General features: G+C 37.4%; 1 protein-coding gene across 7 annotated transcripts in view; it reads left to right on the top strand.

Moving 5' to 3' along the window:
* The window catches only part of ank1b (ankyrin 1, erythrocytic b), a 302,181-nt gene that overhangs the window by 232,206 nt on the left and 54,436 nt on the right, over positions 1-15,539 (top strand). For 6 of the 7 annotated variants that reach the window (XM_061927319.1, XM_061927314.1, XM_061927315.1 and 3 more), the window contains exons 34-37: positions 1,363-1,447; positions 2,279-2,353; positions 12,087-12,218; positions 12,333-12,491. In XM_061927319.1, the coding sequence (XP_061783303.1) occupies positions 1,363-1,447; positions 2,279-2,353; positions 12,087-12,218; positions 12,333-12,491 (451 nt within the window). The remainder of the gene's footprint in view (positions 1-1,362; positions 1,448-2,278; positions 2,354-12,086; positions 12,219-12,332; positions 12,492-15,539) is intronic. The other variant, XM_061927317.1, reaches the window with a different exon arrangement.

The following is a 15,539-nucleotide window of genomic DNA, read 5'->3' as shown; positions in this document are numbered from 1 at the left end:
CTGCAGGGATAAGCACACATGACTGTATTTCTTTATGACAAAAAAAAATAAAAATAAAATAAAAATAAATACCAAACACCTCTCTCTTAGAGATAGGCTGAGAAGCTCTGCCATCCGGATGAGCTCAAAGTAAAGCCGCTGCTCCTCCACATCGAGAGGAGCCAGATGAGGTGGTTCGGGCATCTGGTCAGGATGCCACCCGAACGCCTCCCTAGGGAAGTGTTTAGGGCACATCCGACCGGTAGGAGGCCACGGGGAAGACCCAGGACACGTTGGGAAGATTATGTCTCCCGGCTGGCCTGGGAACGCCTCGGGATCCCCTGGGAAGAGCTGGACGAAGTGGCTGGGGAGAGGGAAGTCTGGGCTTCCCTGCTTAAGTTGCTGCCCCTGCGACCCGACCTCGGATAAGCGGAAGAAGATGGATGGATGGTGTATAAAATGCAAGTGCAAATGAAAATACAGCTTCACCACTTCAGTCATAGATTTTGCACTTCAGAAACTTCTCTGACTTTAGCTCAGTGCTTCTCAATCATAAGCCCACCCTAGGAAGAAGAAAACAGTTCATGTCTCGCCTCTCTCTCCGCTGCGACTATAAATAGTATCATTTGTCAATAAAATTGTTATAAGTAAGACTCTGCATAACAATGTATCCTTATTAACTTTAAATAAAAGAAAAAAGAAAAAAATACAGATCAAATTACAACAAATAATCATTTTATTCACATTGTTTTTTAGTCTATAACAGAAATTATTTAAGGTGCGTCAATTTGCCTGAAATTCAAATTTTTTTACCCTTAATTAAACTATAAACAGTTTTTGACAGACTTGAACCATTTAATCATGAAACATTTAATTAAATAAACTCAATAAATAATAATAATTTCTAAATTTGTGCTGATTTTTAGTCCCCTTCCAATTAAGAAGTCAGGATTAATGGCTCCAACGAGCATGTTTTGTAGTGCACAGCTTTTCAAATCGGGGTGTGAAGCATGATACTGCCTGATACTGATATAGCATGTTACCCGGGATCACATGTGCCTGTCATTGCACCAATTTATAATATACAAAATGTATCAAAGTGTCACCAACATCCTTATATTTTCCTGTTAACAGCCTTTGCTGAAAAAAGTTTGAACACCCTTAAATAATCCCTTTCATTTAAGTGTCCGTACTCAAGAAACACAGATATATCTCCCTTGTAACACTGATTTTTATCGCAGAATGCTAAAAATGTTATTGACTCTTTAGACAAGCTAAACCCATCAAAACGGTGTTGAAATAAAACAAATGTTTTATTTACTAAAACCTATAACAAGTCAATGCACTTCAGTCATTGTCTGATCATTTTGATGTTTTTTATAGGTCGTTGGAAGTGAAGAACGGAGGCGAACTTTAACCCCTCTCGCCCTGAGGGAGCGCTACAGTGCTCTGAATGAGCCTGGTTTGGGTGAGTCCTTCAATGCCTGAATCACATCCATCTCCTAAAGTATCCACTGTGGAAACGGGCTCTGAATGTTGCACCGCCCCTTCACCCGAAGCCCTCTGCTTACCCACTTTGCCCTCTCTCTTTCGTCCCCTCTCTAATGTGCACGCATGGCACAAACACTGAGCCTTGGATGCAATGCACTGCTATCAGTATGCCCCAAAGTTATCTGCAGTGTACTTAAAGGAAATTGAATTCAATTGAACGTGTGCCAAAAGATTTACATCAGTCCTCTATAAGACCCAAAATAGCTCCACGGTACCTGGATAATTTTGCTTCTCTCGGTGCCCTGGAACAGATGAATGTCTCATGTCCTATTGGTTTGCATGGCGCTGGTGTCTCCACTGCGATTTCCACCTGGCATGGCGGCAGACACTCTTAGCATTATGTCTGTAGTTTAGCACTGGGAATGGGCAGGACCTCGCAGTGGAGCAAGACAGAGGAGCCCTGATGCTGCTCTCTTGTAATTATACCAAGATAGAGGAGTGCAGGTGTTTTTGGGAGCAAGGCCTTTTCTGTCTACTCAGTACACAGCGCAGACGCAATGCACTAATGGTTACTGAATGCTACTCTGATTATTGGGACTGGCACTTGAATGCGCCCCAAATTCTATCCTCTCCGACAATTTTGATGTTGAGGTTATTGCACATTTCCTTCAACAGAACAGTGGTTGTGTTCAGGTGAGTACTATTATTACCCACACGCAAGACAGGTCACTTACTGTAGGAGCTGGAGCATGTATGTGCATCAAGGTTGTCATCAATTGCCGAACTGACTGTAGTTTCATGTCTTCAGCTACAGTGAACGCCATGGAGAGGACTGAGAGCAAAATAAACATCATATCGGAGCAACTGGGTTTAAGCTGGGCAGGTAGGTATCCTAAAAAAGTGATTCTCAAACATTGTGCTGAGGCACATCATTGTGCTGTGAGAGCGTGAGGCAAAAATGTAGGATTTCGACGTATTTCCCCAGCCCCAAAAAATCCCATGGTTAAAGTGCTCATCGAATGCCGACAACCTTGGCACTTATTTCATACATCTGCACCTAAATATGATGTATACAGATAAAATTCCTGCCAAAATAGACACGATAGTGATTTTAGGCTTGGTTTCTAACGCGTTTTAGCACATTTTGGAATGCCCACTTTTAACTCCAAAATGTAGGCAGGCCTGCATCAGCCTGTTGTAGTGCCTACAGAAGACTGGGGGCAATTTAATATTGTGTAGTATGTAGCTGCGTTTCCATTACCTATAGAAATGCGCAAATCAAATCGCAATAAAAAACTGGTGATAGAAACACCCATATTTCCAAAAACCTCTCAAATATCGCAAAAACATTTTTGCGCTCTTATAAGGTGGTTTTTGAGACGTTTCGATATTGTAGTTTTACACAAAAGCATGATGTAAACACTTTTTTTCACATTTAGAGGGCACCTTAACACCGAACCGACGGGTCGCCCATGCAGGACAACCAGGGCAGAGGGTCGGCCGGGGTCGAGCGAGGCAGCACCGCCGCACCCGGCAGTGTCACAGGTGCCTTCCCTGTAATAAAGACCGACCCGCAGGCTCGTAGAGACCCACTTGCCCGAACAATATTAACGGGGCTGTAAGTCTCCAACCGCGGGCTTTTTGGCCACACACCAGTAGCGTACATCAGTGGACCCCAACTACGCAATTGCTACAGGGCCGCACAGAAACATTAATTAATTTATAAACTACCTCATTTTCTCCGACTTAACTTTTGCCTATCACTAAAGACACCAATAAGGTTGTTAATAGATGTATATTACAACTCCTTTGTTATAGTACATGGGACAATGGACTAGTGTTGTCCCGATACCAATAATGTGGTACCGGTACCAAAATGTATTTTGGTACTTTTCGATACTTTTGTAAATAAAGGGGACCACAAAAAATTTCATTATGGGCTTTATTTTAACAAAAAATCTTATGGTACATTAAACATATGTTTTTTATTGCAAGTTTGTCCTTAAATACAATATTGAACATACAAGACAACTTGTCTTTTAGTAGTAAGTAAACAAACAAAGGCTCCTAATTTAGCTGCTGACATATGCAGTAACATATTGTGTCATTTATCATTCTATTATTTTGTCAACATTATGAGGGACAAGCTGTAAAAATGTATTATTAATCCACTTGTTCGTTAACTGTTAATATCTGGTTATTTTCTGTTTTAACTTGTTCTATCTACACTTCTGTTCAAATGTAACAATCACTTATTCTTCTGTTGTTTAATACTTTACATTAGTTTTGGATGATACCACAAATTTGGGTATCAATCCGATGCCAAGTAGTTACAGAATCAGACTTTGGTCATATTCAAAGTCCTCATGTGTCCAGGGACGTATTTCCTGAGTTTATAAACATAATAAAAAAAAATTTTAAACGAAAAAAGATTTTGTGATGCTAAAAAATATTGATGCAATCGTAGGAGTATCAACTAGATACGCTATTGTACTTGGTATCATTACAGTGGATGTTAGGTGCAGATACACCAATGGCGTTTGTTTATATTGTAGCGTCCCGGAAGAGTTGGTGCTGCAGGGAATTCTGTAATTTTTTCTGTAGTGTTTATGTTGTGTTGCGGTGCAAATATTCTCCCAAACTGTGTTTGTCAATATTGTTTAGTGTGGTTTCACTATATGGCACATGTTTATGACAGTGTTGGCATTGTTCATACTGCCACCCTTAGTGTGACATGTATGGCTGTTGACTAAGTATGCGCTTCATTCACATGTGTGTAATGTGTCCAAAGTTAAGGTGCTCGCCTTAATAAGTAATGATCAGACATAGTGAAATTTTGACTTCACTTTGGTAACAATAGACCGGTTTTAATACATCCAATATTATGAGTCCGGAGTGTGGTGGTGTGTAGTGAAGTATGTATACCTTTCACTCGTTCTACAGGGTTGATACTAAAAATGTACTTTGCTAGTCGCCATGGAGACAAGGATTAGTGATTTAGAAGTAGTTACAACACTGTTGACTGCGGATAGATATTAGCCGCTAACTAGCTAGCCATGTCTTAAAGCACCTCTTCCTGAGGGCGTTTCAGTGTTATAGCTTCATCTTTATCTTTAGGTACTGAGGCAAAATTCATCCGTTCTCCCTTTTCTGTCTACACACTGTGTCTGCTTGTAAGTACTCAGTGATTGTGCACTCTAGTTAACAAGCTGTCCCACCACTCTGGTCGCTTTGGTGTAGAACACATTAAAGCCTACTACAGAAAGCTAGGAGTATTCAACAACGATTTCAAATTAGAAGTGGTCTCAGCTGACGAGGTGCTCAAAAAATTGAGCGCGCTCCACCCAAACAAGGCCACCGGCCTTGACAATATCCCCTCCAGATTCCTCAGGGACTCTGCCACCACCATTACCCCAATCATCACACACATAATAAACCTCTCAATTAAACAAGTCCAAGTACCAAAAGATTTTAAGATAGCAAGAGTATCTCCCCTTTTTTTAAAAAAAGGAAGCAAATTAGAACCTGGTAACTACCGACCTGTTTCTATTCTCAGTTCCATTTCGAAAGTAATGGAAAAAATAGTTTATGATGTTGACCCAGAAAACCATCTGTTCAACTCAATCAATACTACTTGTGACTACTACACTGAGAAACAATTCAATGACAATGTTAGTTTAGATAACACATTTTATTTAATACATTTCAACTGTAGAAGCTTATATGCAAATTTCTCAAAGATTGACGAATACTTGAAGACTCTAAATGGAAAATTCAAAATAGTAGCACTTTCTGAAACATGGATCGATAAAGACAGAGGTATTGACTTCTCCATGGACGGTATGAGTTGTATCACTGTAGTAGAAGAAACAAGAAGGGAGGAGGTGTGGCCCTGTTTGTTGACTGTGAATTGAAATGTAGACCTGTTGAATGTATGACAGTGGTAATCGATGATTTATTTGAATGTGTAACTTTGGAGGTAGAAATAGAAAAGAAGACAAATGTTATTGTTACGTGTTTATATAGGACACCTGGGTCTAAGGTAGAAGCATTTACGGTAATGATAGTTTCGAAGAATTATTGTGTAAGGTAAAGGAAAAGAAAACATTCGTCATGTGTGGCGACTATAACATAGACCTGCTAAGCTCACCCAGAAATAAATCAACAAGAGACTTCTTGGATGTGGTATATAGTAGAGGGCTTTATCCATTGATCACCAAACCCAGTAGAATAACCACAAATTGTGCAACGTTAATTGATCACATCTTTATAAATGACATAGAAAATCATATAAAAGGTGGACTAGTAATTAATAATATAAGTGACCACTTACCTGTGTTTCTTACTTATGACTGTCCAATTGATAAAAAGAGGGAGGAAAAAACCCATAGGTATGTAAGGAAAAGGACTGAAGAGGTAATAAATAAGTTTAGGAAGGACTTATTTGAAGCAGACTGGAATGAAGTGTATGTGGGAGAGACAAATGCTGCATATGAGGCTTTTCTTAATATATATTTATCATTGTATGTAAAGCATTGTCCAAATGTATGGAAACAAAGAGACCGCTACAATAAAAAGCCTTGGATTATAAAGGGACTACAGAATGCTTGTAAAAAGAAAAACAAACTTTATAGAGATTTCATAAAAGTAAGAACAAAGGATGCTGAAACGAAATATAAGGTTTACAAAAACAAATTGATAACAATTGTCACGTGGGGGTCGCAGCTAGCTGCGGGGTTGTTCTTCCAACGCAAAAGAGACAGCTCCGGACGACAACATGAAGGTAGGCTTGGATTTATTGACATAAAACACTCACTACCACAAAACACAAAGATACAACCAAAAAAGGCAAGTGTGCCTAAAACATATGAAGCTGCTAATTAACAAAAACTAGGACATGGACATGGAAACTTACTTTGTCAAAACGAGACATGAACCGGAGTGACATAACGACAATGCAGGCAGAACGAGTGATGAACAAAGGTATGCTTAAATAACAGTGACATGATTGGTGACAGGTGTGTGTGAGTCCAAACGTGGAACAGGTGAAACTAATGGGTAGCCATGGAAACAAGACGGGAGTGAAAAGCCAGAAACTAAAGAGTTCAATAACTTAACAAAGCAAAACATGATTACACAGACATGACAACAATAATGAGACAAGCAAAAAGAGAATATTATAATAATTTACTAGAAAAAAATAAAAACAATATCAAAGGAACTTGGAATATTCTGAACAAGGTAATAGGAAAAACATCGGCCTACAAATCCACCAAGCCATTTTATCAATGAGGATAATAAGATGATAACAAATATGAATGAAGTGGCAAACAAATTCAATTATTTCTTTGTGAATGTTGGACCCAAATTGGCAGAGAGTATTGGTGAACATAAAGATATACAGAGTGGATGGAGAGGGGGAAGCAAAGTGCTACAGTCCATGCTTCTAGGAAATGTTAGTGAAAATGAAATTGTATCCATGGTATCAAAACTGAAAAATAAGACATCAACAGACAGTGATGGTATAGACATGATAATTGTAAAAAAGACTATTGACTGTATCATCAAACCTCTTTGTTATGTTTTTAATCTTTCTTTTCAAACAGGGACCTTTCCAAATAGAATGAAGATAGCAAAGGTAATTCCACTCTTTAAAACGGGAGATAAACATAGATTCACTAATTACAGACCAGTGTCACTGCTGTCACAATTTTCTAAAATAATTGAAAAAATATTTGTAAAAAAATTAGACAGTTTTATTGAAAAGAACATGTTAATGAGTGAGAGCCAGTATGGATTCCGGACCAATAGATCCACTGCTTCAGCTGTAATGAATATAATGGAGGATATAGCAACAGCTACTGATAATAAGAAACACACTATAGGGGTATTTATCGATTTAAAAAAAGTATTTGATACTATAGATCATTCTATATTATTGTCCAAGTTGTATTCATTTGGTGTGAGAGGACTCGTTTTAGACTGGCTCAGAAGTTATTTAGATAATAGACAAGAGTTTGTGGATTTTATGGGTAATACATCTGAACATATGAGGATTGAATGTGGAATTCCACAAGGTTCGGTTTTGGGATCAAAATTGTTTATTTTATATATTAATGATTTATGTGAGGTATCAAAGTTATTGAAATTTGTATTATTTGCGGACGACACCAACTTTTATAGTTCGGGACATGACTTAAAAGCATTATCAAACTTTATTGAACAGGAAATGATTAAACTTAAGAGATGGTTTGATGTCAATAAATTATCATTAAATGTAGAAAAAACAAAGTTCATGATTTTTTGTAAGGGGAAAAGGGAGGAAACGATCAAACTGTCAATAGATGAATTGATATTGAAAGGGTTTCTGAACTTAGATTTTTAGGAGTGATACTGGATGACGGCCTGACATGGAAATCTCATATTGCACATGTACGTAAAAAAGATGTCTAAGAGTATTTTTATATTGAATAAGGTAAAGTATGTGTTAGATTATAGGGCAATGCGTATATTGTATTGTGCACTTATATTGCCATATATCAGCTATTGTGTGGAAGTGTGGGGGAACACATATAAGAGTAACATAAAGGCATTGTATCAACTACAGAAAAGAGCTATAAGGATTATTCATAAAGCAGATTACTTAGAACACACTAACATATTATTTATTAATTTGGGTTTATTGAAATTACAGGAGCTAGTAAAGTTACAGACATTATGTGTCATGTTTAAGGCTAAAAGTAAAACATTACCAGCAAATTTACCAAAAATGTTTGTCATCAATTCTGAGAATGAAGAGCATAGAAGAAAAGGTCATTTCAAACATCAGTATTCAAGGACAACTTTAAAACAAATGTGCATATCAGTGGTGGGGGTTAAACTATGGAATTCTCTTTACAATGAGATAAAAGATTGTAAAAACATATTCCAATTGAAAAAAATATATAAAAACAGAACAATAAGATCATATGGACAGCCATAAGTGTTTACATTTTGCTTTATATTTATTATTTTACTTATTTTTTTGCCTGGTTTTGTATTTGTTTTGTATCATCCTTTGAGGTGCATTATACTTCTTTTGTTTTTGTTTTTTTTGTTCGGTTTGTACTTCATGAAGTTTTGCACTTGTGTGTTTTTTTTGTTGTTTTCGTTATATTTGGATGTAATTGTTGGTTTATAAATCATTAAGACTACGTATTATGTTGAAGGGGGCAGGAAAATATAAGAATTTTTCTTCATCCTGCTCCTTCTCAGGCATTGGTGTGTAAATGTATAACTGAATAATTGTGGTATAATTGTCTATCAAAGATGCACATCAATAAAGGAGAAAAATAAAAATGAAAATGAAAAAATGAAAATACATACCTTGCCACTAAAAAACTCATGTACAAATTCCAATCCGACTTCAGAACTAACCACTCCACTGACACATGCCTTCTCTATCTGACCGACCACATCAAACATGAGGTGGACACGGGCAAATACTGTGGCATGGTCATGCTGGACCTTCAGAAGGCCTTTGACACCGTTAACCACGTTATACTGTTGGATAAGCTCAGACCAATCGAATTTGATAAAACCTCATCAAGCTGGATGCAATCTTACTTGGAGGGGAGGAAACAGGTGGTAGAGGTGAACAGCACTGTGTGTGTGTCCCCCCCCCCCCCCCTCAGTAAGCTGTGGAGTCCCCCAAGGCAGTATATTAGGGCCTTTACTGTTCCTAATATACATAAACGACTTGTCATCGGCATGCGACTGTGAATTGTTCCTGTTTGCGGATGACTCAGCCTTGCTGGTATCCGGCAAGGACAAGTCACAGGTGGAAAAAATCCTCAGTGTCGAACTCTGTAGTATTTGCACATGGCTCGCTGACAATAAGCTATCACTTAGGTAAAACGGAGTCCATCCTATTTGGGTCCCAAATCAACCTTAAGAAAGTCAGTGACTTCACTATTAAAGTGGGTGACATTGTTATCACCAGGAAAGATGAGGTCACTTACCTAGGTTCCATTCTAGAGCCTAATCTTTCCTGTGATAAAATGGCAACCAAGGTAATCAAAAAGGTCAACCAACGAACAAGATTTCTCGACAGAATCTCCTCTCTGGTCAACAAAAGCACCATGAAGATTCTAGCAGGAACTCTCATTCAACCCTTTTTCGATTGCGCATGCACCTCCTGGTACCCCAGCACCTCCAAAACCCTCAAATCTAGACTCCAAACATCCTAGAACAAACTAGTCAGATTACGGTACTTCTAGACCTCCACCCCAGATCACACCTCACTCCTACCCACTTCTCCAAAGTGGGCTGGCTCAGGGTGGAGGACAGAGTAAAACAACTTGCACTGAGCCTAGTCTATAAAATTCGCTACACCTCCCTGATACCGAAGTACATGTCAAACTACTTCCATAACGTAAATGACCGCCATAACCACAACACCAGGGGGAGCTCCACAAACCATGTTAAACCCAGATTCCGATCTAACAAAGGTCTTAACTCATTCTCCTTCTATGCCACATCAATATGGAATGCACTCCCAACAGGTGTAAAAGAAAGTGCATCTCTATCCTCCTTCAAAACCGCACTAAAGGAACACCTCCAGACAACTAGAACCCTAGACTAACACCCTCCCCCCACCACATCCCACCTCCCCGGATTGTAATTAATCAAATGTAAATAATCAAATGTATATACTTGTTCTTATGCTTTCTGAGCTCACTATGTTCACTGCTCGCTGTACATATCCTACAAAGTCAGTCCTACACTGTTTCAATGTCCATTTCTCAGATGATATTATTGTTGATGACTGAAGTGCTGATATCTACCAACCTAACCCCCCCGCCCCAACCCCCTCCATATCCCACCCCCCGGATTGTAAATAATGTAAATAATTAAATGTATATACTCTTATGATTAACTTGTGTGATGACTGTATTATGCTGATAGTATATATTTATACCATGAATTGATTAACGTGGACCCCGACTTAAACAAGTTGAAAAACGTATTTGGGTGTTACCATTTAGTGGTCAATTGTACGGAATATGTACTGTACTATGCAATCTACTAATAAAAGTGTCAATCAATCAATCAATCAAACAGGCTCGTCTGCATGACACGACGTGACGACGGGTGGGGGACCGGTACTTTTTAGAGGTGGTATAGTGCCGAATATTATTCATTAGAATCGCGGTACAATACTAATACCGGTATACCGTACAACCCCACAATGGACATTTAAAATGTTAACGTGCCACATTGTAGGGAAAAAAAGTGGTTAAGAAACACCGGTATATAGTACGGTATATGCATGACGGGGTCCATCTCTTCGCAAAGAAACACGCCTGGGGCGCCCACTACTTCAGCGTTATAGTGAGTTGATTTTTCATGCTCAATTTTTTGCTGTAATTATCTGCCACACATGGAAAGCTGGTCCATGAAAATAATGCATACATTAAATCAGTCCATGGTGGAAAAAAGGTTGGGGAACCCTGGCGTACATAACGTAGCTTTTTCGGCTTTGTGGTGTAGTTGTTTCTCTGAGAATTTGAAGCTCCTTTTTGGCTTGAAGCAGACACACCAGTGGCTACATTATGTAGCGTAATAGTATTTATATCATAAAAGTGAAGGACCGCTTCACACTCACAGCAGGGGACATAAGCTCTGCCGCGAAGCATAGAAAAAGAAGAGAAAAATCAGAACAAGGTAACCCAATGGTATTCTATTTTGCGTCCTCTTCTACTGATGTTTTATTGGTGGAAGTGTATGTTAAGTTGAATTGTACCTGAGAAAATGCTGAAAAAAAACCGATAAATACTTTATTCATCCTCAAGAGAAATGCATAGTTCCAGCGGCTTTACAAGGGCAGGAACACACAGAGGCATGCATGGTTTTAAAAAAATCATAAGAAAGTATTGAAACATTTCATAACAAGCTTGAGAAAATACCCATGACAGGCAGACACTGAAGATAAAATACAAAAGGGTGACAAAAACTTGCAATTAAGTGATCAAAATAATAGTTATACATGCCTTTTATCCACACTGTCTATGTGGGAAAATGGGTTCCAGTTCTGTAGATTAACGTCACACTAAGAGGGGGCAACATCAAGTCTGACAATAGAAAGGGGGCATTCCAAGTACAGTTAGTTATCAACCGATTACCCAAAAGCTAAGTGATATTATGGGAAAAGAATGCCAGATTCCTTATTAAGAGCAAAAGACATATAAAGTGAACTTGTCAGTGAAATTTCAGTCATCTGGACGTATGGGTCCTTTAGGTAAGGAGGTTTGCTATAGCAAGCTCAGGGTATTGTGAGCAGCCGCGTTGTTCAGTGCAGTAGCAGTCGCTGGTCCTCCTGCATGCCACAACGTTCTCCTCTTCTCGCGCATGAAGCAAAGCAACATGGCAGAATGTCTTTGTAGACGTGCTGGTCAATTGTCTGGCTCTGTGGCAAGAACCTGCAGTAGACTTTGCGACAGTTTGGTTTGGTGGTGCGCCATGTGATGTTTCTGTTGTAAAACATTTGCCTTGGCTCAATACAGGATGGGAAACACTGTCCAAAATGAAATTTTGGAGAATTCCTCTTTTTATTGATTTGACTGTTCTCTGGTCAGAGTTGGCAAGAGAGCTCCAGTTTGGTGTGGATGACATCAATAGGATCCGTGTGGAGAATCCCAACTCACTGCTGGACCAGAGCTCCACTTTACTCAATCTATGGGCCAGCAGAGAGGGCAAGAGAGCAAAGAGTATGTCTACTTAATTGGAAGACACACACATCTACTTGCTGCGCAACACACAGATTGACCCACCCGATCAATATTTCTTAATTTATCTCAACCACATTTGATTTTCCCCCTCAGTGGAGAGCCTGTACACTGCTTTGAAGAATATTGACCGTGCAGACATTGTGAGCTCTCTGGAGGGTCAGGCCCCACTACTGGCACCAGGTTCTTCAGAGGAGGGAGCCTGCCGACTGGGTGATCGTGACTCTACCTTTCTTTCTCCCAGTGTCATCAATGGTACAACACACACACACATACCAAAACATTTTTTAATTGTCCCTTTATTCAAACGGATTGGACTGTTCAGTTTCATTTCATATAAATTTTAACCCTCTGGGAAATAAATAATCCAAATTTACTACCAATAAAGTAGCACCAGGACAAACAAGTCCTCAGGTAGGGAATAAAGAAATGTTTAACTAAATTTGTGTCCACTTTTTTTTGCTTAAATCGCTTATTTCAACTTCAGTCCTAAAAAAATAGCTAGCATGTCATGTTTTTTTTTTTTTTTTACTTCATCCTTTTAAATTGGCTGCTTTGATGTAATTATGTCTTCTTCTTTTTTTCATTTGGATACATTAAACATGTTTTGCTGTGTCAGATTCCAATCCTAATAGCAGTTTAGTATCGTGTGACAAAAGTCCCCTTTGACTACTATTATAACTGCAATTTTTAACTGTACAGTCATTATGCAAAATAATCATGTATTTTCTAAATTTAGGGTTTTACTTTGGAGAAAAAGAGTACAATTGTTCATATTTGCTGTTTGGAATTAGATGATTGATGAAGATATTTACTCCTTTTTACCCCTAAATGAAACCCTAAAATTAAAAACAGCAACAATGCATCAAAATGAGATTAATTACTAACATAGTGTTTATTTAAGCCTTATCTTTACCACAGTACAGTATAAAAATTAATTGTATACAGATTTTTCGAAATTAAAAAAAACTGACATAATTCAGTCAAATGGGCATTTAAAGGGTTAAAAAAACTTGACATGTTTCTATTTTTATTTTGAAATGAAGTTGAGTAAGAGAAAATTTAAATATATATATATAAATCCAACATTTTATATGCTACTAACTAGCTACCTGAGGATTTTTCACTCCTGACAGTACTCTACTGGGCTAAAATTATTTCCCAGTGTATCGTTGATGTATGAAAGAATTTGATTAAATAATACAATTGAACATGAAAAAAAACTTTTTCGGAAAAAATATTTCCATTCCGAGTAACACAACCAAAGTTATGGCCAAAAGTAGAGCAACAATTTACCTAAAAGGGTTTATGGAAGTGTGTGCCAAATATCTCATTAAATAGATGAGCTCTTGCAAATTTCTGCAAAAATAAGTTCATCCCCAAAAACAAAACTCAAAAATCTAAGCATAAACTCTACTATGGGCAAAATCTTCAAACATATGTAGAAAAGTAGTGCTTGATTTTAACTAGATCCTATTAACTTTTAACAAAAAGTATCAGAGAAATCATGTTTTGTTTTTTTATTTTAGAGCTCAAATTGTTTTGTGTGTCTGTCTGCAGGATTATACAAACACTACTTAACCCATTTCCACTTGTGCAGACCTATACCAAGGCAAAAACAGTGTTATTCTTTCTCTTTTGGGCCTCTCTCTACATTATTTGCTAAAGTCTGTACAGTACAGTAGTTTAGTAGTTTTTCTGTGGTTCTGCATGCAAACAAAATATATAACTGTCATTGTTATGTACTTATTGTAAGTATTTCAGATGGGCAATACTAGTAATTTGGTATCAATTGAATACCAAGCACATGCAGGGACTATATTGCTAATACTAATTATTTTAAGTTGGACAGTTTTCAATATCATTAACTGATTTTCAGATTTTTTGCCTTATCAACCATATTTATAATCAGAATAATGAAACAAATCGTAAAAATCTACACATTTTGAACAATTCAACAAAATATAAATGTAACAATTTAACTCAATGTAACGATTTTAACAAAAGTATAACTTAAAACATGAATTAAATTGATTAATAAAAAATAACAAAAGCAAAACATAGTGGCACATGATAAGGTTTGTCGTTACACTCATTACATCTCACCACCGGTGTCTCTCAAATTGCAGTATTGAAATGAATATTGAGGTGTGAGGACTTCTTGCATTTTTTATGACACATTTTAAATATTCAGCTCCTCATTATTTGTATCCAGACTTTTAGATATTGGCTGCATTTACATTGTTATTAGCTAGCTAACTAATTGTTATACTGTTGTTAGTCTTGATGATGGCGAAAACATTCCAGTTGGAGTTGGTTGTCATATATACTCAAATTTTCATACATAAATTATGTATGTAAATTATTAAATTATTGCCTAAAGACATAAATTATTATGTCTTTAGGCAGGACCTAAAGACATATTTCCTTGCTCATTTTGTGTCAGCACAATTTTCACAATGTGTATATGTGTAGATACAGTATGTACAGTAATGTACAATTATATGTGTATGTGCATTAGGGTTGTACCAATACCAATATTGTGGTACCGGTATTGATATCAAAATGTATTTCGATACTTTTCAAAATATATATTTTTTTAATTGGCTTTATTTTAACAGAATATCTAATGATTATTAAACATATGTTTGTTATTGCAATCAAATAATGATTTTGGCGTTAAATAAAATAGTGAACATACTAGACACATTTTTTTTTAGTAGTAAGTAAGCAAACAAAGGTCCCCAATTTGGCTGCAGGCGTATGCAGTAACATATTGTGTCATTTCTGATTGTCATTTTGTCAAAATTATGAAGGACAAGCGGTAGAAGATGGATAGATGGAATAAAAGACAAAATGTTTTGTGATAGTAAAAAATATCAACATAATCATTGTAGTATCGACTATGTACTTGGTATCATTACAGCCGATGTCTGTGTTGATCCACCCATGGCATCTAATTACATTAAGGAGCGCCAGCTTTTAGTGGTTAGCTATTGTATCCTCCTATGGTATGTAGTGAAGCAGGTTTAGCTATTCATCGTCCTGCAGGGATGATACTTGTAAGAACCGTAGTTTATTTGACCCCATGGCGGCAAAGATTAGTGATTTAGAAGTAACTAAAACACTACTGACAGCGTTTGGACATCAGCCACTAGCTAGCTAACAAGAGCAAGAGGCAGAGTTAAGCACATCTTGCAGAGCGGTCCTTCAATGTTTATAGCTTAAATTTTACTGTAAGTTTTTAGGCCATTCTCCTTTTTCTAACGAATCACTGTTTCTGCTTGTAAGTACTCCATAAGT

This window comes from Nerophis lumbriciformis, linkage group LG32 (assembly GCF_033978685.3).
Source record: "Nerophis lumbriciformis linkage group LG32, RoL_Nlum_v2.1, whole genome shotgun sequence".
Lineage (NCBI taxonomy): Eukaryota > Metazoa > Chordata > Actinopteri > Syngnathiformes > Syngnathidae > Nerophis > Nerophis lumbriciformis.
This window is presented reverse-complemented; position numbering and strand designations above follow the sequence as displayed.